General features: G+C 62.4%; 3 protein-coding genes across 27 annotated transcripts in view; 1 reads left to right on the top strand and 2 right to left on the bottom strand.

The window, feature by feature from the left end:
- Positions 1-33: 33 nt before the first annotated feature.
- Positions 34-10,356, bottom strand: ZFYVE21 (zinc finger FYVE-type containing 21). 3 transcript variants are annotated; one of them, XM_072840104.1, is made up of 8 exons: positions 10,157-10,356; positions 4,373-4,423; positions 3,897-4,065; positions 3,294-3,369; positions 3,122-3,213; positions 2,483-2,536; positions 782-924; positions 34-656 (listed from the first exon to the last, which is right to left on the bottom strand). In XM_072840104.1, the coding sequence occupies exons 1-8, from the start codon at positions 10,292-10,294 to the stop codon at positions 621-623; spliced, it is 759 nt and encodes a 252-aa protein (XP_072696205.1). In that variant the 5' UTR covers positions 10,295-10,356; the 3' UTR covers positions 34-620. The 3 variants fall into 3 exon arrangements, with proteins under 3 accessions (XP_072696205.1, XP_072696207.1, XP_072696206.1); XM_072840106.1 differs by lacking the exon at positions 10,157-10,356 and adding an exon at positions 8,965-9,081; XM_072840105.1 differs by lacking the exon at positions 2,483-2,536 and having other exon boundaries at positions 10,157-10,349.
- On the top strand, positions 9,379-20,618 carry XRCC3 (X-ray repair cross complementing 3). Of its 6 annotated transcripts, none has more exons than XM_072840098.1 (8): positions 9,379-9,597; positions 12,946-13,155; positions 14,889-15,026; positions 15,235-15,447; positions 17,432-17,586; positions 19,217-19,429; positions 19,558-19,604; positions 19,696-20,618. In XM_072840098.1, exons 2-8 carry the CDS (start codon positions 13,101-13,103, stop codon positions 19,922-19,924), a joined length of 1,050 nt encoding a protein of 349 aa, XP_072696199.1. In that variant the 5' UTR covers positions 9,379-9,597; positions 12,946-13,100; the 3' UTR covers positions 19,925-20,618. The 6 variants fall into 6 exon arrangements, with proteins under 6 accessions (XP_072696199.1, XP_072696201.1, XP_072696196.1 ...); XM_072840100.1 differs by having other exon boundaries at positions 9,379-9,602; XM_072840095.1 differs by lacking the exon at positions 9,379-9,597 and adding an exon at positions 10,514-10,692.
- Positions 18,298-23,324, bottom strand: part of KLC1 (kinesin light chain 1) — a 69,146-nt gene continuing 64,119 nt past the window's right edge. For 12 of the 18 annotated variants that reach the window (XR_012037289.1, XR_012037288.1, XR_012037291.1 and 9 more), the window contains 2 exons: positions 18,793-18,865; positions 18,298-18,687 (listed from right to left, as the gene is read on the bottom strand). Coding sequence is in view for 15 of the 18 variants with exons in the window: in XM_072840083.1 (XP_072696184.1) it covers positions 18,685-18,687; positions 18,793-18,865 (76 nt within the window). In the remaining 3 variants the exon portion in view is untranslated. Of the gene's footprint in view, positions 18,688-18,792; positions 18,866-20,571; positions 23,082-23,324 lie in introns of those variants that run through there. The other 6 variants (XM_072840079.1, XM_072840080.1, XM_072840078.1 and 3 more) reach the window with 1 other exon arrangement.

Raw genomic sequence — 23,324 nt, 5'->3', positions numbered from 1 at the left:
GGCTTTTCTGGACACAGTGAGGCAGACCTGATCCGTATTTTCAAAATAGGTTTTAATCATAAGCTTTATATACAAATCGTTGTACAATTATTTTAATAAAGTGAAATAGTAAGTAAAAAGTACAAAAAGCAAAGCTGGCTCCTCCCCCTTAGTGAAGTAAAGTATCAAAGGTTTGTTCGTAGCCCAGAATTAGTGATGTGGGAAGTGAACAGTCTCTAACGGGCTCGCGCAGACCGTACAGCCGCACACAGAGCCGGACTCCCGAGCGCGTCAGGCCTGCCCAAATCCTCGCTGTGCAAGAGTGAACACTGAGGGGCCAGAACCTTCTAGCAAACCTGGGCACCCATAAAAACATGGTTTTCAGTTATGCTAAAAGTAGTTTAGCAGTAGTGTAATTCAATCTCTCCCACCTCCAATTAAGTATCGACGAGATAATACACACACTCTAAAGCATGAGGCTGCCGAGAGCATTACTAGACTGTGCGGATTGCACTAGATAAGCGAGCACTTCCGTTTTCTCCAACCACGGGACCTGCGTCTCCCAGCACGTGAGGGTCGGTTGCCTGTGGTGCGGGGAGCAGGCTCCGCTGTCGCAGGCTGACCGTCCGTCCTGCCTGCGGTTACTGGTCCCGCGATTCGTAGAGGAGCTTGGTGGCCTATAATGTGACCAGAGAGCGTGCTGGGTCCTGTGCCTGGACGGGCTTCCTCCGGGAATGGCGGGCCTGCGCTCCAAGCAGAAGCGCCCAGCGCCCCGCACCCCGACCCGCCGGGGCCCAGGTACCTTGTGCATGGCTGCCAGCCACGCGGTCGCCTGCCTCCTGCTGGCATTGGCGTCCTCCGCGGCCCTCAGCTTCAGCTGGGTCACGCTCTCCGCCCCCGGTGCTGCGTACTGCAGGGACATGCCTGTGGCCCGGGCGTTACCTCCTGGAGGAGGGAGATGAGCTGAGCCCACGGGCACCCCGAGCACCCGGGCTTCCACCTGCCCTCCTGGGTGGTGGCCAGGGCGCCTCCTTCCCACCCCTCGTGCTGGGGCAGGAGGCCTGGGGGCAGGGGCCTGTGCTCCGGTGGAAGCACATCACTGACGGGGAGACGACCGCGTCACCAGGTCCCATGCGGGCACTCCTGCAGCCAGGTACCCTGACCCCATCCGCCTGCGGCTGAGCCGAGGCCGCCCAGAGCACAGGGGCCGGCCCACCACGGAGACCCAGGGTCAGAGCGGAGGGGCTGCTGCGGGGCCGCAGGGCGGGCAAGGTGAGCGCCAGCGGACATGGTGGCGGGGGCAGTGGCGCCCCTCGGGCTGGTGCCAGCTGCTCGACACCGGTGGCTCACAGAACGGGCCATCCCTCTCAGGCGTGACGCGTCAGCAAAGTCCAAGGAGACCAAGCCTCACGGGAAAGTCCACCCACAGCTTTTGTACTTTGCACCTTCAGGACAGAAACTCCATTTTGAGCAGGAGTCCACCTCATGGAAAACCACTTCAATCAGACACTGATCCCTGAGTCAAAACTGGGGGCCTGTCCCCCCTCGCGGGCCTGCGGACCGTGGATGGCGCCTGCGGACGGCTGGGGGAGGCGGGCCGCTGTACGACGGGAGCCAGGAAGGGCTGTCCATCTGAAAGCTAAGCCTTCACGAGCTGCGTTCCCGCTGTGCGTGTTGCCAGGTGGGTCCCCGACTGGGGTCCTGGCAGGAGCACCCACTCGGACTGGGGCCACGCCAACCACGGCTCTGCCCACCACCTGCTTTTGTGAGAAGTTTAACTAGCACAGAACAGCCACGGCCTGTTTCCCAGTCACCTCTGGCTGCTGCTGCGCGTGCTGAGAATCCAGGGAGCCGACCACGCTGACAACAGTGACCGCCTGGCTCCAGACCGGCCGGCGGGCAGCGTCCCTGACTCTGGGCATTGTGCCACCCCCACCCCCTGCTGCCCACCCCAGGGAAGACCGGGTCCTGGGGTTTTAAATGTTTAGAAAACTTCTGGCAGAACAAGGCTCATTGCACCCCCAAAACTGCCAGAAGGGGGGCGTGCGGCACCAGAAGCCACAGGGCCCTGCCCAGGAAGACCACCTGGGCCGACCCCTCGCTCCTCCACACCCTGCCCTTTGTGCCCAGGGGCCTTCGACTCCCAGCCTGCCGCTGGTTTGCACGCAACCAACGTGTGCCAACGTGCATACCCTGTGCTGGCCTGGCCTCTTGCCTCCCCATGTGGGGGCTCAGACCGAGGCGCAGAGGAGCACCGTGAGCCTGTCCGTGAAGGGGCAGGAAAGGACTGGAGGGGGGGCCGCCCACGGTGCCCCCAGACTCGCCAGCTCAGGGCCAGCAGATGCTAATGCACAGCTGTGAAATACCAGGTCAAGCTGCCTAGAGACGGAACAGATTCACCGTTCCTGGCACGGGGGTATTTTCATCCATGCTCCGTGTACCCCCGTCGAGGGCCCAACCCTCTTTCAAATCCCCCAGAAGCAGTGCGCAGGCTGAGGCTGACCTTCAGAGGCGGGCTGGCTCCCCAGGAGGCTGGTGTAAGTGGGAGGGTCTTTTTCTACGTCAACAAGGTAGGCGGGCAGGCAGGAGAGAAGAGCCAAGAGCAATCAGAAAACAGAAAGTGAGAAGGAATCAGTGACGAGGATTTTCTCCGCACTCGGCCTGGAGCGCGGACTCCGTGGAAAGGCAGCTCCTGAAGCAGCGTCAGGGTGGAAAGATGCAGGCGGGGCGAATGCCCTGGGAGCTCACCAAGGAAACGTAAGGGGATCCGATCCGATCCGTTCCCACAGACCCCTGACAGGAGCAGAAGCGCTGGTTCCCAATTAGCCACCAGTCCAGAGCCTTCTGAGCCCACGGGGGACGCCGACTGCACTGGGAGCTTTATCCCCGGGTTGAGGCCAACACAGGGCTTTCCCGTGGCACGTTCGGGTAAACTCTCCTTCGTTACCCTACACGTTCAGCCCCATTCACCTGGCAGGTTCCCGAAGCCACTTAGTAAATACAAGTCCCCAGAGGACGGCGGGCAGGCCCCCCCTCAGAGACCCGCGGCCAGGCTGAGCACGAGGACCCGAGAAACCCCGTCCTGCACACCACGGCGTCACCCCAAGGCCGCCCACGCTGCTGCTCCTCCTGTTGCACTTACCTCCTGGTGGGAAGCCTTCCGTGAGGATCTGCACAGTGGAAATACGTGCGATCTCAATCTCGTGGCGGCTGTCCCCATCCAGAATCAGGTACCTGCGGGACAGAGTGGGCACACGTCACTGCGGGGCCGACGTGACAAAGCTGTCTGGGCCGAGCAGCACTCTGCCTCTTACCTCTGGTTGTTGGAGAGACGGCAGACCATGGTTTCTGGCTTCTCGGAGTTTCCAAAAGTCACGAGGAAGGTGGCTCCTTGGGAGACAAGAACCAACATGAGAACACCCCAGCTCCTCTCACGGCGTGCCCTCCCTGACCCGGCGAGGCCAGCTCCCAGGGAGAGGCGCACCCAGGACCAAATGAGCCAAGCAAGACAGCGGCAGTGGCTGAGCCTGCAGGTCCCCCAAGTAGGGCACCAAGGCCACGACGGAGGAAGAGCATAAGGTACTGCTGTCGGGAGGGGCTCTGTGCACCTGGAAGCTCCTAGAAACTTCCATCCTTCCCCAAAAGGCCCTGAGGGCTCCATCCCAAGGCCCGGACCCCAAGCACCCCAGAGCACTGAGGCCTCCCCCTGCATGCTCCAGAAGCAGTCGGGGCAGGGCCAGAACGGGGAGAAGGCACGGTGCCCGCCAGGCCAGGGAGGAGCGGGGCCCCAGAGGGGAGGGGGGCTGGGGCCCCGGAAGCTCCCGGAGAGGCAGCCCTTCGTCCCTGCTTCTCCAGGAACGCGGGGGAGGTGGGGACAGAGGGACACAGACGGCCAGGCCCAGGCGCCGCGGGCTTACCACTCAGGAGCACTTTGAGCTGCTTGTCGTAGAACTCGGCCTCCTTGTGGGACACCAGGGCACACTCGGCGCACTGCCGGACGGGGTCCACGAAGCACATGCGCCGCAGCGCCACCTTCTGGCCGCAGCACTTGTCGCAGAAGCACTTCCCGCAGCGGCGACAGTGATGCTGCGGATGCAGGGGTGGCAGTGAGGGGCTGGGGGGCCACCCCCCACCCCGGACACGGGCCCTGCGCGGGTGTTTGCCATCAAAACGATGAGGGGGTGAGGGCCGCACGCATGGTCACTCTACTGTGTTCCACTTCCTCCCAGCTCCGAACCTCCTTCGAGGGCAAGCACCCAGCACGCTCCCACGGGCATGCAAGCTGCTCCCGGGCCCTGGGGCCGAGTCACAGTCTGCTCTCCTGAGGCGGGCAGCCGCCCCCACCAAGGGGCTCCCCGCTGGCCTAGCCCCCCACCCAGTGGCCTCAGCTCACCTTTCTGGTGAGAAAGTCAAACTTGGCGTCGCACTGCATACATCTCGGGCACTAGGAGAGAGCAGATCAGGACCCCGCTCTGAGCGCTGCTGGGACAGCTCCCTGCCTTTCCCCTCCCAGCCCAGACACCAGGTGGCCCCCAGCCCCATGCCACAGGGGTGGGGGGCACCAAGGACACAGGTGGGGTCCAAGTCCACATGGCCACCAGCGGGGACTGGTCCAGATGGCATCCCCGGGACACTGAGGGATGCCTGGGCCCCAGATGTGCATGCCGGGGACATCCTGGTGCTGGAAGCAAGAATCTATGTCATGGAAGGACCCCGAGATTCCAAGGCAGGAATTAACCTGAAGCGGCCAGGCCGGGTGAGCACCCCACTTTATAAATGAAGGAAAGTGCAGCAAGGGGCTGGGGGAGGCCTGGCTGGCAGCGGCCCACACACGGCCCACTCGGGGCGCATTCTCAGCACGCGTGGACACACGTGTGGAAGAGGCTGAGCAGGACGGGGGGGTGGTGTGGGCTGGGTACGGGTTTGACATGGTGGCTGCCAGGCCTGGAAATGCTCTCGAACGCTCCTCGGAGTAAGGACCCAGACAGAGCGCTTGCACGGCTGGCCTCAGGGCCCTGGGCGCCCAGGAAGCACAGAGACCGAGCGCTGGGTGTCAGGGGGAGGGCTCCCACGCCCCAGCGCCCCGGCACAGACGGAGCCCTGCTTCAGGACGAGCTCAGGCCTCTTCTCTAACGCGGACCCCAAGCTGGTTCAGGTTTTGCCAGAAGCAAAGACGGGCTGACGCGGCCCAGCTTCCTGCGGTGGGAAAGCTGCTCCTGGCCCCAAACCCCAAGCAGAGCTTCAGGCCGACACGGAGACGAGGAACGTGCCCCCTTGCCCCCACTCCCAGGCAGGGAAGCGAGCTTCCATCAGGACTGGTTCCAGGGTCAGCCAATCCTTCCGTTGCCCCACAGACCCTCACCCCGCAGGGGCAGCGGGGGCTGCACCGACCGGCAGGTTCACCTCTCCCCTGCTCTGCGCGTCCCCCAGGGTGGCCGCAGCCGGCGCATGCAGGCTCCACAAGTCGGGCAAGCAGGCGGCCCTGAGGAGATCGCGGGCAGGAGCCAAGTGCCCACCAGTGTGCGCTGGTGCCGGCACCCTGCAGATGCTCCGGGAGGGAGCCTGGGACCCTCGGCCGCACCCCGGCACTGCGACTGGTGGCTGAGCTTTTCAAGATCCTGTGACTAACATTTTCTTATTTCCTCTTTGCTCTTAAGCTGCTTTCTGGACTGGGACACAGGGCTTGCTTGGCCCACCCTGACCTTCCAGAACCACCCATAGAGTCCCCGCCTGCTTCCAGTGTGAGCCGGCGCTGTTGCTGCTTCCGCCCATCCCGGGCCACTGCCTCTCCCCTGTGAGAGTTCTGGAACGTTGCTCGTGTTTGGCACTCGAGCTTCTACACCGTGGCAGGGCCGAATCCACTGGAGAAAGCCTCCACCGACGGCGAGGCCCGTGCACGCGGGAAAGCCCGCCGCCCAGGCTCCTCACCGCCACCAAAGGCTGTCTCGCGTCTCCTGCTACCGTAAGGCTCATGTGTTTGCGGAGGTCAAAAGACAAATTTTTAAATGTAAGACCACATCCAGAATTTAATATATGCTCCCTTAACAACGTAAGTGATCCAGCAGTTTATCACCCTAAACAAGCAAGGAGAGGATTCAGGAACCTGACGGATTTTTAAACAAGGTAGTTTGCTGATTAACAGAAAAGACACTTAAAAATCAACAAAGCAATTGAATCTAAAGAGAACGAAGTAAGGAAATAAACGCAATGGGCAGAGATGAAAGTCCAAACACGGCCGAGGACCAGACACCAGCCTGCCCACCGTCCTCAGAGCAAACGGGAACCACAGGCGCAGGCCTGGCCCAGCAGCCCTGAGACCACAACTAGACCAAGGGGCCCTCTGAGGCCGGGGTAAACTGAGTCAGGGCCCACGCTCACCACGGGCCTCCCGCCCAGCGGACAGGATGGAGGGAGCTGGCGACAAGGAGTGGCCTCTGGAGGGTGCGCTGGGCACCGCGGGCATCTCCAGCTCAGCATGGGTGCCCCTGGCCTTGGACACCCGGCTGCTTCCGTGAGCCCTCGATGGAGCCAGCGTGGCCCCAGGCATTCAAGAGCCATCTGCCCACCGCTGCCTGACCTTGGCACAAGAGCCCCCAAAGGCGCTGGGGATGACTCTTCAGAACCTGCCCAGCCCCAGGGGGTAGCTGACCGAGCTCTCCCCTCAATGTCAAGAGAGTCAGAAAATAGTCTGGAGCATTGAAAGGAATGTCCGAAAGAGAAGAGCCTGAGGAGGCCTGCCCACCCACCCGGGGACCGTCGTGCCCCTCTGCGGCACTGCCGACAGTGCTCCCTGGCTGGCTGCCTGGCACCAGACCCTCACATGACACTGCGTCTTAGGTTCCTCAGAGGCAAACAAACAGATCCTGAAAATAAACTTTAAAAATGTTTGTATTAACGTATCTTTTTTTTTTTTTTTTTTTTTTTTTTGTATTAACGTATCTTTATTGAAAGATAATCTTCTCTATCAGCGCCTGGCCAGCTCAGTCGGAAAAACACGTGACTCTTGATCTTGGGGTTGCGAGTTCGAGCCCCATGCTGGGTGCAAAGGCTGCTTAAAAATAAAATGTCTAGGGCAGCCCGGGGGGCTCAGCGGTTTAGCGCCGCCTTCAGCCCAGGGAGTGATCCCAGGGTCCTGGGATCGAGTCCCACACTGGGCTCCCTGCATGGAGCCCACTTCTCCCTCTGCCTGCGTCTCTGCCTCTCTCTGTCTCTCGTGAATAAATAAAATTTTTTAAAAAATAAAATGTCTAATGATAATTTTAAAAAAGATAACCCTTTCTAAAAAGTAAAAGCAGGGATCCCTGGGTGGCGCAGCGGTTTAGCGCCTGCCTTTGGCCCAGGGCGCAATCCTGGAGACCTGGGATCGAGTCCCGCATTGGGCTCCCGGTGCATGGAGCCTGCTTCTCCCTTTGCCTGTGTCTCTGCCCCTCTCTCTGTGTGTGTGACTATCATAAATAAATAAAAAATTAAAAAAAAATTAAATCTTTAAAAAAAAAAAGTAAAAGCATAACTCCTAAAATATAAACTGACCCACCCAAAGATTTAACTCCTTAATTAGGGAACCAGTAAACTGCTAAAATCCCAGCTCGAAGAGGTGGCAGGGGACGGGACACATGAGGTCACAGGAAATGGGATGAATGTGGCCAAAGAGGCAAAATGGCAGCTATCACAGGAGATGAGCCTCCATGGGACAGAGCCGTCTGTGTCCCAGGCCCCTGTCATTGCGCATTCTGCAGAAGCTGCAGCCGCAGGGCCCAAAGACAGAAGCGCAGCCCTGCCCAGCACCCATCGGGGTGCTTGGACCCCCCCCCAACCCTCACCACCCTCCACCAGTGATTCCTCAGTCAGTGCCGGCCAAGGCACAGGGGTCCTGGGCGGCATGAGACAGTGCGCCCCCTGGGGTCCCAGACAGCCAATGTGAACCCCACCTTGACTGTGCTGGAAAAGCTTCTGCAGAGAACCCCCTTGCCGTGTGACCCAAATGACTCAGTTGCCCCCGATCACTGGTGACAAGGTGGGACAGGGGCCCCAAGTTTATTCACCCTTCACCCTGTTCTTGACCTGCTGACCTGTTGGTCCGGGTTCATCAACTGGGACAAATGCCGGTTAGCCTCAGTTGGTCTAACTGGAGTCAAGCTTTTGTCACCCTTCAGGCCCGTAGATGACAACCTGGGATGATGCATCCCCTGACGACAGGTCACACTACCCGGGCCTCCAGGGCTCCGGGCCTCCCGCTTCCCAGCACCTTCCCCTCCCACCCTGTTCTCCTCCAGCCACTCAAGCTCTCCCTCCTGCAGCCGCCCTCCTGCCCCCAGTGACCCCAAGGAATGCAATCCGTCCGAGCCCAGGGCTGGGTTTGTATGTGACACGCCTGTGCCCTCCTCCCCGAGTCCGGGTCTACAGTGTCCAGGTATCCAACTATCCGCTCAGAGCTGTGCCCGTGTTGGCCACGCCCAGTGCTGGAGATGGGAAGGCGGAGGTGCAACACAGGACGGTTTTTCAGGGTCAAAGGCAGTATCTCCGCCACTGGTGACAAGTCCCCATGGCCACCCAGAGAGCCTGCCAGCGTTCGCACAACCCCGAGGGCCCTGCCGGGCTTGCTGCGCACCTGCCCCAGGGAGGTGGGGACGGTGCCCTTGGCCCTTGTTCTCTCCGAGGCAGGAAGGGAAGCTGAGGGCTACAGGCCCGCTCCTGCATGCACGCCTCCACCCCCCACCGAACACTCTTAAGGGTGTCCCTGCAGCCGCAAGCTAACAACCTGGCGCAGGGTCAGGCACCCGGTAAGTACACGCGAGTGGATCGGGCTGGCCTGGCCTCAGGGTGACCCAGCGCAAACCAAAGAGGACACGCGGAGGACCACCCACAAACGTGTCAAAGACACTAACTGGCAAACGACGGGAAACAGGTGGAGGCTGGGGGTCTGCGCGGCCCTCCTGCCCGGCTCCCTAATTCCCCTCCCCCATCCCAAACCACGAGTAAACACACCTAGTTCTCACAACCGGCGGGCGCACACGGAGTCTCCGGCGCACAAAGCTCCGGGTGTCCCAGAGGCGCCACCGCGCCGAGCGCGGGGGCGGGGACACACGGCCCGCACCCGGCGAGGCCCCGCCCCCCGCAGCGCCCAGCCCAGCCCGCACAGCCGGGCCAAGTGTCTTTCCCCCAGAACACACCGTGCGGGGCCCTGGACTCCCGGACCGGGCCCCACAGGCTTCCAACTACTTCCTGAAACTCAGCGAAGTGCACCGTTGGCTCCTCCCTCCGCGCGGCAGGGCCTGCTCCGGCCCCTCAGAGCCCGGCTGAGGCGTCCGGCGAGGGGGCGCTCCCGGCCTGGCGACCCCCTGCCCCCCCGCCCCGCCCCCGCCGCGCCGGGACTGCTCCGAGTTCCACGGGGGCCGCGACGCTGTGTCCTCGGGAAACACCACACGGGACCGGGAGCCAGGGGTGCGGCCGTCACCCCGGCCACCAACCCTCCCGACCCGCAGCGGGCCCCAGGGCGGCGGCGGGGCCACGAGGGCTGCTAGAGTTCCGCAGGGGGCGGTCGGGGCGACACGTCTCCAGCGGCTCCGGGGAAACTGCTGAGCCGCCTCCGCCGCCTTCGCGACACGCGGCGACCACCCGGTGAGGTGCCTACGGGTGCGGGGTCGCGGCCGCCGGCGGGTCACGGCCTCCCCTCCCCCACGGGGAAGCGAGCCCACGGCTTCTGCACGCGCAGCCACCTGCCGTCCCCACCTGCTGCGGCGGGAACCTGTCCCGGCCCCTCGGCGGCCCCGAGGGACTCTGGGACACGTACTCAGGCGTGAGGCCAGACCCGGGCTGCTTTCCCCAGCGCTGACGAGGGGCCACGCGCGGAAAGGCGCGCGCCGTGCGGGGCCGAGCCCGGGGCCCACAGGGCAGGCAGGGGCGCGGGCACCTGAGGGCACCTGCGGGCCCCCCCGCGACTCTCAGGGAGGAGGCGGCAGGACGGAGCCCGGGCCCGGGCGCTGAGAGGTGCCGGCTGACGGCTCACGGCTCACGGGCCTTCGGGGCCGCCCCCGCCAGGGCGCCCTCCTCACCGTCCCGCCGGGGCCTCCCTCCTCCGAGCGGCTCGCGGCCCCGGGGCTGCGGACGCGGGCCTGAGCCTCTGAGGAGGGCGGGAGGGGCGGGAGCGGGCGGGAGCGGGCGGGCGGCGGCGACCTACCTCCTTGTCCGGGACCCACTGCGGCTCCTCCAGGCCGAAGGGGCTGCCGAAGGCGCGGTGCTCGGGCACCATGCGCAGGCCGCTGGGGGAACGCACCAGCTTCTTGGCGTCGCGGCGCGCGGCCACCTCGGAGGACATGACGCCGCCTCAGCGCTCGCCAGCCGCTCGGACCCTCGCCCCGCCAGGAGCCCCGCCCTCCCGCCCGCGCGGATGACAGGGGCCGCGTCCAATCGCCACGCCCGGCCCGGAGCGCGAGCCAATCGCCGGCCAGGCCCCGCCCCATCGCCGCGCTCTCCAATCCGCGCGAGGGCACCTCCCCGGCCACTCTGCGGTCGCTCGCCAATCGGCAGTGAGGCCCCGCCCACGCGCGCCCCGCCCCCTCGGGACGGCGGAGACTTCGGATTGGTCAGGAAGTCTGAGACGTAGCGTGGCTTCCTCTCTGATTGGCGAACCCGGGGCGGGGCGCCCGGCTCTCATTGGAGGGGGAGGTGGCGAGGGGCGGGGCAGCGCGAGGCGGCGGACGGAGCGGGCGCGGGGTGAGTGGCGGGCGGCTGGGGCGCTGGGGCGCTGGGGCGCTGGGGCGCTGGGGCGGGAGGCGGCCAGGGGCTCCGGGGGGTCGCGGGTCCTGCACCGGGTGCGGACCTGCGGGCGGGCGGAGCGGACAGCAGAGCCGGGTCCTGGCGGGGCGCGGGCAGCCCGGAGCCGGGGTGCGGAGGCGGGTCCTGGGGACTGCCACCCGCAGGGACCCGAGCAGGCCGCCGGGGCGGGGCCCCCTGGGGTCACGGCGGCAGCCTGGGGGCGGGGGTGGAAGGGGAAGGTGGGGCGCCCCGGGGCGGGCAGGCGCGGAAGGCAGGTGCGCTCGGGCGGCCGCGGCGGGAATGGGGCGGGGGGGTGCCGCGGCCTAGGCCAGCCGTCCTGGAGAAGCCGTGCTGGAGGGGAGCGCAAGGGATGCCGAGGCCGCAGGCGGGCGCTCACCACCGGCGGTCACCCGGGGCGGGCAGCCTCCGGACCACCGAGTTTGGCGGAGTCTGCACACCGAACTGTCCAGCCCCCGCGCCGGTGCCGGCTTGGCAGGTGCTCGTCGGCGGCCGCTCTGCTCCCTGACCGCCCGGCCCCATCGCGTAGGCCCGAGCCACCAAGGTCGCCGGCTGCTTTTCCTGCCCTGGGTCCAGCTGCTGTCAGCCCCCGCCTTTGTCTCCAGCGACTCCCCAGAGGCAGCAGCCTCAGCTAGAACCTCCCCCGCCTGGCCTTCCTCCTCACCCTCACCGTCCGGACCCCAGCCCAGCCTGCTGGCTGTGTCCCCTCCATCCTCTGGGCCCCGTGGTGCCTCCCTGGGGCTTTCAGTCTAGGGGAAGGACACACACACACTTTCTCCAGAAGTTGGAAACAACAGCTTGTTATTTAGTCCAGGTGTTGTGTTGTCCTGGGGGTGGTTTGGGGTGGTGCCTCCCTGGGTCACCCCTTCCCATTCTTGTCCTTGGGGCTCTTAAAGCTGATGTCCCCGCCAAGCCGAGAAGGCGCGCCGCTCCTCTGACAACTTATCCATTCCCCAGAGATGTTCTTTTTCTTTATTTGCGTCCTGTTTTCAGGAATCTAACACACCTACCGCCAGCCTGGCCGGCATCTTCCAGACACTTGGGGCACCTTTGGAGGTGGTCACAGTCCCCATCACCTCTCCCCGTGTATAGCTGGCCCTGGGGCCCCATGTTCAGGTGCCTCTTTCTGAAGGAGACCCCAACCATTCTCCAGCTTGCAGTCCTGGTGGCCTCGGGAGTGGGGGTGGGGGGACCTCTGTGTGTGTCCTCCCCAGGTCGGCAGTGCAGACATGGGACCTGCAGCACAAGCCCCTCCCTGCAGCGCTGTCATGATCACGGGGTGCGGTATGCCTGGCGGCAGGCTCTGCAGCCACCCAGACCAGTACTGTCAGATCCAGGCGTTTCGGCCCTCTCCATGCCAGATGTTTCCCTGGACTGGCCTGTGAATGTGACAGTGCAAGTGACCTGGTTCTCGAAGCTCCAAAATCACACTGATGTTGTCCATGTGAATAACGCTCCAAGCACTGCAAGGGGAGGTGGCCTCGCTGCTGGACACCGACGCTGGGTTCAGCCCGAGTGGCTGCTGGCCTTGGGCTTCCTGCACACCCCTCTGCACTCAGCTTTGCTGATGCGGGCGGCCTGCGTCTGGGGGACCCTGGGCTGAGCAGGGCCGCCAGCAAGGGTTGGGTCGGGCTCCAGTTCCGTAGCCTCTGGGGCCCGGGCCGTGGAAGGACTGCTGGCCAGGGGAGGGGCGGGGACTGCAGGGCAAGGGCGGGACAGTCTCCACTGTCCACTGCTCAGCTTGGTGGTCCTGGGGGTTCCGACTCGCAAGCATCCTGCAAGATTCGGAACTCGCTCTTCCCATGCTTTCCAGATCCTCCATGGAGACACACTTAGGGGAGAGTAAGGCAGAGAATGCAGAAGGCACTTTGTGCCCAGTGCCTGTGATCTCCAACTGTCTGTGTCCTCCCCACTGGAGAGGGGTCCAGGCAGGGTGCTCACCTGGACACCAGGTCCCTGGGCCAGGCCTCAGGGTGGGAGCACCTGCTCCTTTCTGACACCTTCTGCAGGGGATGGAATGGGTCCGCCCTGTGTGCAGGGACCTTTAGTACGCAGCTGGCCTGGGGGCATTTCTTTAACCGCATCCATCTGTGGATCGAATGCACGGTTTCTAACTTCCCGAATGCTTGCTCTAACCAGGTGCTGCCTTAGACCTGTTTTCCTGGTACAGTGAAGTCTCTTCTCCAAACTCAGGGCCGACGGTGAACCCTGGTGTCAGAGGGGACCACATACCCTGGCCACTGTCACTCTGCTGTGCTCAGCTCCTGGGCGGTGTGAGGTGACAGCCAGCACATTGGAACTGGCGTACCTGGGAAGTTACCTATCATTGTGGCCAGCCTGTCGAAGAAATGGATTTGGATCAATTGGACCTGAATCCCAGGATTATTGCTGCAGTTAAGAAAGGTATACTTACTGACGTTTGGGTCAAGTAGATATGTGAAACGTACAGATGTGCATATGCACAGTGTGCGTGGAACAAGTTAACGGGGTCCTGTCCAAGTGCCCCCGCCCCAGGAAACCGATCCTCATCAGTAACTGATGCTGGAATGTGCTGCAGGTTTTTCAGTTGTGTGTGTTTCACTGAGGACATTTTTAAAGTTAATTTTATTTTCATCAAAGGTAATACACGTTTATTGTCTAAAAAGTGAAATGGAACTGCTTAAACCCCTTATGAATCTTTTATCAATTTCTTGTGTTTTTGTATCTGGGTTTCTGAATACTGTGCTTATGTTGCTGTGTTCCGTTTGTTAGTGTCAGGAACTACTCAGAGTGCGTGTTACAGGGATGAGGGCTGGCTGACTTGTACCCCGACTTCCTCCCCCCACAGTTGGAACACAGTTTGGGCCATTAGGGTTTTGACTGGGGACGTAATGACTGCTGCAGAACTGGGAGGATAAGACGGTTTCCTTCCTTGGACCATCTTTGTTATTTTCCCCCAGAGTTGGTAGTTGCCTCCTTTTTTCAAATGCTGTGTTTTCTGTGTACATCTGACTTTTCCCACATTGTCCAGTATGTCCGTCAAGTACCAGTGCCTTTTGTTTAAATGCTCAAAGGGCTGGACAGCTCACCCATTCTGTCTCCTGGTGTGTCTGTCCCCAGCTACCCTGCACCAGCTGGCGTTCTGGGACTCCCTTCCCTCTCCCCTGTCTCCTGTGGCACGTGATGGGGAAGCTTCAATATTCAGATGCTCGTTGATCTCATAACGTAGAACCCTAAGTCTACGTGGAGGCCAGTGCTGCAATGTGATATCCTACATGAAGGCAGGGCCTTGGGGTCCTGCTCCCTCATCCTTGGCTCTTGGTTTTTTCTAGAGCCCGTAAGTCGTTTTCCTTTGTTCTCCCTTTCATCCAGTCTGTCCATCTGTCTTAATTGGCACATTCAGTACATATGTATTTAAGGTAATTCCTGATACGTGTGTTAACTCAGCCTTACTATGCTCGGCTATTCTTCCTGTTTCTTTTTGTGGTGGTGTCCTTTTTCGGCTTCTTCTGGATTGGTTGGATAGATTTTTAGCATATTTTTTCTTTCTACTAGTTTGAAACTGATGTACTTATCCAAGCCCAAAATTAATTTATCCACTCTTCTCCCCAGATACCAGGCCTTTTGGACACATTGACTCTGTAACCCTCCCTACCCACCTTGCCCGCTCACTCACCTTTGCTGTTTGTCCCACTGGCCATCCTGCCATCCCCACATCCCAGAGGTCTGGTACAGTGGACATGTTTGGAAGCTGGCTCAGCCTTCCTGCACTGCCCCCCCATGCATGGCCCTCACTCTGCCCTGGGATCATCCTGTAGGTTTGCCTTCTGTGTAGGCCTGACTGGCTACAGAAACCCCCTTTCTGGACAGATGTTTCTGGGGTGTGGAAGTGGGCGGCAGCCACTGCTCTGGGCACCTGGGGGAGGCCCCTCCTCCTCTCAGGCTCCTGCCGCTACAGCTGTGAGGTGGGGCTCCCCAGGCCCCTTCCCTCCCCGCTGTCCTCATCACACTCCAGCCGGGGGCTCCCACAGCTTCAGGGAGTGGACCGACTGGGCTCCGGTTGGAAGACTGTTCCTGCAAACACCGTTGTCGTTGCCGTGTGGCCTCGCGGTACCGTAGTCTGAGCTTTGCCCTGGAATTTCTTTGTTCAATTTCAGCCAAACTGAAATCAATAAAGGAGGTTTTGCATTTTTCTGGCCCGGACCTGCAGAGACTGACCAGCCTGTCCAGCCTGGACGTGCAGCACTTGCTGAGAGCGGCCTCCTCACGCCTGCGGGGAGGCGGTGTCCTCACAGGTAGGCAGGGGGGCGTCTGCTCTGCCCTGGCGCCTGGTGCCCTGGTGCGAGTAACCGCAGGGCCAGGACACAACGGGGAGAGACCTATTGGGGGCGGGGGGGAGGGGCAGCCCTGGGGGCCTTGCTCTGGGGGCCAGTTCTCAGCCGAGAGGCGAGGCCAGGCCGCGGGGGCGGGAAGCAGGGCTGAGCCCGGCCGTGCCTCCGGCAGCGCTGCAGCTGTGCGAGCGGGCGGGGGGGCTCCCCGCGCGGCCCCGGCGCCTGAGCCTTGGCTGCCCCGTGCTGGACCGGCTCCTCCGCGGCGGCCTGCCCCTGGACGGCGTCACCGAGCTGGCCGGCCTCAGCTCCGCCGGGAAGACCCAGCTGGCCCTGCAGCTCTGCCTGGCGGTGCAGTTCCCGCCGCGCCACGGGGGCCTGGACGCAGGTGAGTGGCCGCGCAGGGCCGCCCCCGGGGCCCTCCCCAGGCCCGTCCTTCCTCCCACTTCGCCCGGATCCCGCCCCTGGGCAGCCTGCGCGGCCCCGTCCCGGACTGGCCACGACGTCCCCGCGACCCTGGCAGGGCAGAAACCGGGACAAGCAGTGTTTTATTACCCCTTGGGGAGGGGGTGTGCAGGCTGCAGCCCTGGCCGCGCCCCTCGCATCGTGTTGTGGGGGTGACACGGGCCACACAGCACAGGGACGTTTCCAGTGCCCACGTGGGCCACTTGAGCGGTAAAAATTTCAATTGTTTTTACTAAACGGAGGTAACGGAGCAACCGTGATGCTGCCTGGTGGCCCCTCCCGGCCCCAGAGCCCACCCCGGACAGGCCTGTGGTGTGGTCCCCACGGGGCGCTGGTCCCGAGGCCCCCGCTTCCCGCTGGCTCCCGGAGCTCCGAGGGGCAGGGCCGGCGCCGCCACAGGCAGGGGTGTTGCTCCCAGGACGCAGGCATCCGTGGGAGGCGGGCCTGAGGGCGGGGGGCTGGCACTGGCTGCGCTTGGCCTGGGAAGCGGTTCACCCCCCCCCCACCCCGGTGGAAGAGCCTGGAAGAGTGGCAGTGATGCCCCATGGGGGACGCAGCAGTCTCAACCCGGAGGCTCTCCCAGGCAGGCCACCTGCGCTTCCCTCCCTATTCATTCTAGAACATCTTGTGGCCCCAGGAGAAACCGCCCCCAGCTTGGCCCTTGGGCGGCCCCGCCTCCCCCCCCACCTCCTGTTCTGGAAGACTCACCCAGTGGAACCCTACAGTGAGCTGTGGCCTCCCCACAAGGCTCACTGTTGGAATCCGCGACGTCCTTCCCTCCTCCTCACGGCTGGACGCTTCTCTGATGTGTGTCCAGGGCCCGTTTGCTCGCCCTTTCGTCCGTCCACGGGTGTCTGGCTGGCTCGCCCCTCTCTGAGCACGGGGGTCCAAGGCTCTCGGAGCGCATGCACACCCGGGACCGCGGGTCACGTGCGCACACACACACACACACACCATCCTCATGGACGCCCGACTTGACCGGAGCCACCCTCGGGGATGGGAGGCGGTGCCACCGTGGGCTTGATTTGCACTTCCAGGCGACAGAGGGTGTTGGGCATCTCCTCGCAGCCCACTGAGCACCCGCACGGCCCCTGCGGAGACGCGTCCGCTCAGCTCCTCTGCCGGGTTCGGACGGGGCCATCGTTTGTGGTTGAGCTGTAAGAACTTCTGTAACGTGGGTGCGAGGCTCTTGCCAGATGCGGAACTTACAGTGTCTCCTCTCCTGTGGATGGTCTTCATTTTCTCAATGGTACCATTTTGATCAAGTCCAGCTTCTCTCTCTCCCTGTGCTCGCTTGTGCTGTTTGTCACATCCGAGAATCTGGTGCTGAATCCGAGGGCATGAAGGTTTACCAGGTCTTCTCCGGAGCTTGTGGGCATCGGCTCTGGCGTCAGGTGTGCGGCCTGTGAGGACGGGCCGGTGTGCGGTGACCTGGCTGTCCCCGCGCCATTTGCTGGAGGCCATTCTCTCGCTGAGTCGTCCGGGCACCTTGGTTGAAAACCAGTTGCCACAGATATTAGGGTTTGTCTCGGAGGGTCTCCACTTCTTTCTGGCTGCAGACTCGGGCCCATTCCCTGGCGCGGGGACCCAGGCTCTGGCCAGGCTGCTGCCCCACAGCATTCAGGCTTCCAGGGACATGTGGCCCATTGTTTGCTTACCGGCTCCTCCAGTCACAGGAACCCATGGTTACCACCTCGGAGCCAGGGATGGCAGGGGGAGCCTTGAAAGGAGCACCTCGGGAACCTGCGTTCCCTGAAGCCTCAGCGGGAACGTCCCCGCATGCAGGAGGCCCATTCCCAGCAGCCTAGGCCTTGATGACCCCGCTCCCCTCCGCTGGGGCAGGCCCACGGGGTGGCGTCCTGGCAGCGAGGGGCAGTGTTGGCACAGCGGGCCCTTTGCCTTCCCAGGGGCCATGTACATCTGCACGGAAGACGTCTTCCCAAACCTGCGCCTGCAGCAGCTCATCGCGCAGCAGCAGCGCCTACGGACAGACGTTCCGGGAGAGGTAGTCAGCAGGATAAAATTCAGCAACCAGATCTTCATCGAGCACGTGGCCGACGTGGTGAGTGTCCTCTCGACCTCAGTTCCGAGGGGAAGTCAGTCGGGGGCCAGTGGACGGGGCCACCAGGACAGGGGAGCAGAGGCGCAGATGCCAGTACACGTGTGCCACACGTTCAGATCCCTGTGATCCGGTGCCTAAAACCCATCCTGTAGATCTGTCACCCACACAAGGAGGTCCAGCGTGCCACTTCCTGTCCCTGACAGGCACCTGAGACCCCTTAAAGGCGGCAGCTGCAGGGAGCACCCCCCGCTGCCTCCCGCTTCCCCACCCTGTGGTGCCCTCTGCCCAGGGTAGGCCAGGACCTGCTGTCCAGGCCACCATCCCAGCGAGAGCAGCCTGTGCTGGGTTTTACTTCTGCCTCTGACGGAGCAGAACGGTGCCTGTCAGGGCACAGAGCACTCCTCTTCCCGGCCAGGGCCTAGTAAGCCCCCAACGAGCCCCTCAGAGGGCCGGCTGCCACCTAGGCCCACCACTCGGGGGACAGACCTGGAAGGACCACCAGGGGACGCAGGCTGCGGCCTGGCCAGCCTAGAGCGTTATTAGTGGAGAGACGAACAGGGAGGGGGGAGGGAGAGTACAGCAGCACGCCCAGAGCAAGGCCTCTCCACCCCACCTGGCGCCCCCGGACCAGAGCCCCGGCGGGCAGCGCCCCCAGATCCTGGCGGGCCTTCCTCCCACTTAAGGATTGTTATAAAAATACCAAGTAAAAGATAAGACGTATAAACTTTTAATTTTTAAAAAATTTACAATGAAACATTATCACACAGCTTGGGGAGGTACGTGGTAGGGTGCGGCGCCCGGGGCCCACAGCCACGGCCTCTTCCCCGGGGGCTCGGGACACAGATGGCCGGGAGGGAGGCCACGCCCACCCCGTCCTCCTGTGGGGCCGGACGTGGCCACGGCTCTGCAAGCGACACGCGTCCCGATGAGCAGCGTGGTTAGTAGTACAGTGTGCTCCGTGGCACGGACACGGGAAGGCGAGGTTAGTGCTGCAGGCTCCCAGCCCCTCGGCCCTCCAGCCTTGGCGACCATCCCCTGGCTGTCCCCTGGCTGTCACACGAGCAGCGTCGTCCGCCTCTTCCAGGGCTGGGTGTGGCTTCACTGCGAGAAAGGCCGCGGTGACCCTGGGGCCTCTCAGTCGTTCTGGCCCCACAGTGAAGCCCCCAGGCGCCCCCCCGAGCTGCCCGCGGGGATGGGGGGACTCACATTACTGCTGGCATCCTCGAGGCCGCTGCTACTGCTGTCATTTTCCACAAAGAGAGGCTCCACTGGAGACGCCCTGGAGATGGAAGCACAGGACCGGGTTTCACTCAGGGAGGGACAGCCACGCTGTGGTCACCCGGCCCCACTGGGGCACAGCCGGGAGTTTTCACAGTAGAGGCGGCCCCTGCCCAGCTGCCTCCACCTCCCACCACTGGGAGGTAGGAGGGGGTGGGGTGGGGGTCAGGGCCCAGCATGGGGCCCCCGGGGAGGAAGGCCCGGTCACAGTGATGGCCCCATGGAGGCAGGGGCGTGTCAGCCCCACTGGGGACTGGGGAGAAACTGGACAGATGCGCGGTGTCCCTCAGGCGCAGAGCAGGGGGAGCCGTGGTGGCACAGCCGGTGACGGCCATCTCCCCGTGGTTTCCAGGACTCCCTGCTGGAGTGTGTGAGGGAGAAGGTGCCCGTGCTGCTGTCCCGGGGGATGGCCCGTCTGGTGGTCATCGACTCCGTGGCGGCCCCATTCCGCTGTGAGTTTGACGGCCCGGCCTTGGTCCCCAGGGCCAGGCATCTGCAGGCCCTGGGAGCCGCCCTGCGCCGGCTGAGCTGTGCCTTCCAGAGCCCAGTGCTGTGCATCAACCAGGTGGGGGCCCCACCACCACCCCCCAGACTGCAGGCCTCCTCCATTTATTCTTTAGGGAAGCAGCTGGGGGGTGGAGTGGGGGGACAATGGGGTCCCTGCTGCAGCTGACCCTGGTCTGCACGTTCCAGGTGACAGAGGCCACAGAGGAGCAGGGCACAGCGCCCCGGCCACACGGGTGAGCAGGGCCCACCCCCTCGGCAGGACGGCGCAGGGGGTGCCGGGACCCCGCGGCTTTGAGTCGTGGCTGGGCCTGTTTTCTCTCTCAGGCTCCGGGACGAGCGTGTTTCTCCAGCCCTTGGAATGACCTGGTCCAACCAGCTCCTCATGAGGTTGATGGTCCACCGGCGCCGCCCCGGGGACGAGGCCGTCACCCCAGCCGGCCCCCCTGACCGCACCCTGAGCGTGGTCTTCGCCCCTCACCTGCCGCCCTCCTCCTGTTCCTACACAGTCAACGCTGAGGGAGTGCGAGGGACCCCGGGGACCGAGTCCTGTTGACACAGACCCCAGATGCCGGACAAGCCTGCCCTGTCTGCGGGCACAGGATTGGCGTCCTGACTCCGCACACCCATCACCGGGTCAGGGCCTGCTTGAGGGTGTCGGCTGCACCTCAACGGCAGGAAGGCGGTGAGCACAGAGGAGCCACCCGACGTGGCCTCCACGCAGCCTCCACGCAGGCAGGGCCACGTCCACGCTCGTGCTGCACCACGCTGCCCGGCACAGCGGGCCCCGGGCCGCTTCACCACAGCCTGCTCTGTGCCAGGCTCTGCCCTAAGTAACTCCGTGTTGGTGTGGTCTTCACAGCCCCTGGGGACCGGTACACTTATAATCCTTGCTCTCAGGGAAACTGAGGCACAGAACAGCTAAGCAACTTGACCAACCTCCCACAACTCTACAAGCCAGACACTGAGCCCCGGGGCTGGTGCCAGGAAGGCAGGCCCATGCCGGACCCATACGAGGGGTGGAGGCACAGGTCCCTGTAACTGGGCACTCTTTCTGTTTGGATATTTTCTAGAGCAGAAACATGGATTTGAAATGTCCACCCAGTTTTTAAAGTAGTCTGTGGCCCTCAAAAGGGTAAGAATGGCCGCTGTAAATAGAAAACAGGTTGTAATTTTATACAAGAGCCTTTCTGCAAGTGCACGGACTTTGCACCAAGAAATAAACCATTTATTTTTTAATAAAATACAAACAATCCCAAATTATTTTCTAGGCAGATCACACTAACAGTAAGAAAACTATAGCCCAAGACAGTGTGTACACAACAGATGGGCCTCCCCCGGGGGGCACGCACGCACGCACGCCAGCACTCGGTGGGGGCCACCCTGCCCACCCGCCACAGAGGGACGCCCCTGCAGCAGGGCGGTCCCAGTGACAGATGGCCTGGGCTCCCAGCCCCACACAGCCCCACGCCTGCACCATCCCCTCCACCCCACGCACTCCTCACAGCCCTGGGTACCCCCTACGGTGGGGACAGGGTGGAAGAGAGCCTGTCTCTAGGACTGCCCCAGTCACACGTGTGATGCCTTCTGCCCTGACCAGACTCCCTCAGCTAACTGGAGCCTCACCCTTGGCAGGTGCGATCACGCACCACCGTATAGTTTCCAGGAGTCTGACGACCATCCAGTGCACTACTCAGTAGTGCAAGTAGAAACATCAGAATACAGCCCCATCTATGCAATGTGCTTCCCCAGAACAGTCTATAAAGTTAGGACTATGAGCGGTATCTTCTATAAACTGTAAACTATATATTTTTAGCAATATTTATACGTTACCATAAACACTGAATTTCCCATTACATGATATTCTTAGCAGCTTTCTGAACAAATGACAATTTTTTTTAACTCCAAGACATCAGTGACTCCCCCAACACTGCAAACACCGAGTGAGTGCCCCAGGCTGCCGGGTCTAGCACCTTGGGAAGAGCTGGGAGGGTCGGAAGGCCCGGCCCTCCACAGCCTCCACCTCCGACAGGCCCACGGAGGGCTCTGCACACGGTGCAACCCCGATCCACTTCCCGTCTGCCCTGTGGCCAAGGCCTGGAACCACAGGCACTAGGTACGGGGGGGGGGGGGGGGGGGACGACTGGCATTCCAAGGGTCCCCTCCCCCAGAAAGGAAAGCACGCTGCCCGCACTACTCCCTCCCCGAGAGCGTGAACACGCACACTTGAATGAAGCAGTGACAACCGGGCTCCTTTGTTTTGTCCAAGTTCAGAAAGCACAGATCTGCAGGCAGCGTCCCGGGGGCAGGAAGGTTTCTTACGGGCTGGGTCTGGGCTGGGTCTAAAGGAGGCCGCTGGCGCCCTCAGAGAGGCAAGGCCAACAAAGGCCTGCCCGTACCCCCTGGGGCCCAACATGAAATCCTATTCTCACCCCATGTTCATCCTTCCCAAACGCCCTGTTCCTCCAGAGAGAAGCGTCAGTAAGGGAACCCGGCTAGGTTTCCGACGTACTGGATCAGTACTGGATCAGCTTCGTGGCACGAGAGAGCACTTCTGACGGCGGGGGCGGCGGGACGGGGGTTGGGGAAGGATGACCCGACATGGGGCAGCTTCCAGCCAGCCCCTCCAGCCCTCCCAGCGGCCTCCATACCCAGACGGGACTGCAGAGCACACAGTGCCTCTGCGGGGACACGCTGTGCGCGTTCTTTCCTCGCGTGTCTCCCGATCCACCCCATGTGCAGACCGGCCCTGGACAGCGTTTACACAGTCAGTTCCTCGTCCACCAGAAGCTGCAAACTGGGACGGTCGGGCGCTGAGCAAAGAGGCACGGCCACAGAGGCCACAGGCCAGACCCACAGGCACCTGTCTCTGGGTGCCACCAACCCCCTCGTCATCTGCTCGGGATTTTCTAAAGCTACCAGCTTGACTCACACATCTATTGAGGGGCAGGGCTGCAGCAAACACTGGACAATGTTTCCATCAAAACCTACCCCATGTTGACAAAGAAAACCTTTTTCAACATAAAACCTGCATCTCTACATGCTCAGCACTCAGGGACCAGCAGGGGAAAAAGGGGTTCCAAAGGGGCAGGCCTGGGAGCCCACGGGGCGTCTGGCAAGGCACGTGGATGTGCCACACTGCGGGAGTGGGGACCCGGCGGGGACCCAGACCCACCAGCATGTTACCCGTCTCCCCCGCTTCTTAGCACCCCCTCTCTGAATTCCAGGCAGCTCTGCCACAGATCATCAGATGCTTATTCTGAAAGGATGCAGCGTAAGGTTCCAGAGTCTTAGGTTACAGCCTTAGTATACATTAACACGCACAACAGATTCCGGTGTAGTCCGTGAGCAGCGGCCCATTCCAAACGTGGGGAAGCCAGCTGCCAGCGCCACATCGGCCTCCCTGACCGCCAGGCCCGGCCGGTCTCACGCTCACGCTCCGGCAGCTCCTGGTCGCTAGACTGCAGACAGCTTAACAGAATTCGGGGCAGGCCTCCAGGAGGCGAGGCGGTGGAGGATCACTATCTAGAGAAGCAAGTGACCCAGGTGGTGGGTCCCCTGCAGAGTTAGGGGAGGGGGCTCGGCAAAGCTTTGAGGGCTCAGTGCTCCATTAGTCTCGGGGATTTTATCTAGCTCAGCCTCGACCCTCAGCGGGCCAGCTCAGTGTTGCTGGCACTCAGAGCACGAGAGTCTGCCAGACAATTATTTCGTTCCTGCGTGAAAAAACAAAGGAAAAATTATACTTAACCAGTACTCCAAAGGACGCTGGCTTCAAGTGGCTCCGAGCTAACAATAGTGGGAGTCCTGACCATCGTGTGCAGGGGGCCAGCCCTGAGCGGGGTGGAGGGAGGACTGAGTCAATCCCACACCTTTTAAGACAAGACGCCTCTTTACTGTTGTCACCAGGCGCATCCAAGCGCACTGCCCAGACACTACCTGCACCTCCCGTGTCACCA

This window comes from Canis lupus, chromosome 9, assembly GCF_048164855.1.
Source record: "Canis lupus baileyi chromosome 9, mCanLup2.hap1, whole genome shotgun sequence".
In the NCBI taxonomy this organism is placed as follows: Eukaryota; Metazoa; Chordata; class Mammalia; order Carnivora; family Canidae; genus Canis; species Canis lupus.
Note: the sequence above shows the minus strand (reverse complement) of the source record. Positions and strands in the feature narration are given on the sequence as shown.

What these genes read in the sequence shown, in the direction of transcription:
- XRCC3 (XM_072840098.1), top strand. Translation starts at nt 13,101, where the DNA reads ATGGATTTGGATCAATTGGACCTGAATCCCAGGATTATTGCTGCAGTT. An exon ending in CCACGGGGGCCTGGACGCAG is followed by an intron (nt 15,448 to 17,431) that starts GTGAGTGGCCGC and finishes TTGCCTTCCCAG; the next exon opens with GGGCCATGTACATCTGCACG. An exon ending in ACAGCGCCCCGGCCACACGG is followed by an intron (nt 19,605 to 19,695) that starts GTGAGCAGGGCC and finishes TTTCTCTCTCAG; the next exon opens with GCTCCGGGACGAGCGTGTTT.
- ZFYVE21 (XM_072840104.1), bottom strand. Translation starts at nt 10,294, where the DNA reads ATGTCCTCCGAGGTGGCCGCGCGCCGCGACGCCAAGAAGCTGGTGCGT. An exon ending in CGTCTCTCCAACAACCAGAG is followed by an intron (nt 3,214 to 3,293) that starts GTAAGAGGCAGA and finishes TCTGTCCCGCAG; the next exon opens with GTACCTGATTCTGGATGGGG. An exon ending in GGCTGGCAGCCATGCACAAG is followed by an intron (nt 657 to 781) that starts GTACCTGGGCCC and finishes GTCACATTATAG; the next exon opens with GCCACCAAGCTCCTCTACGA.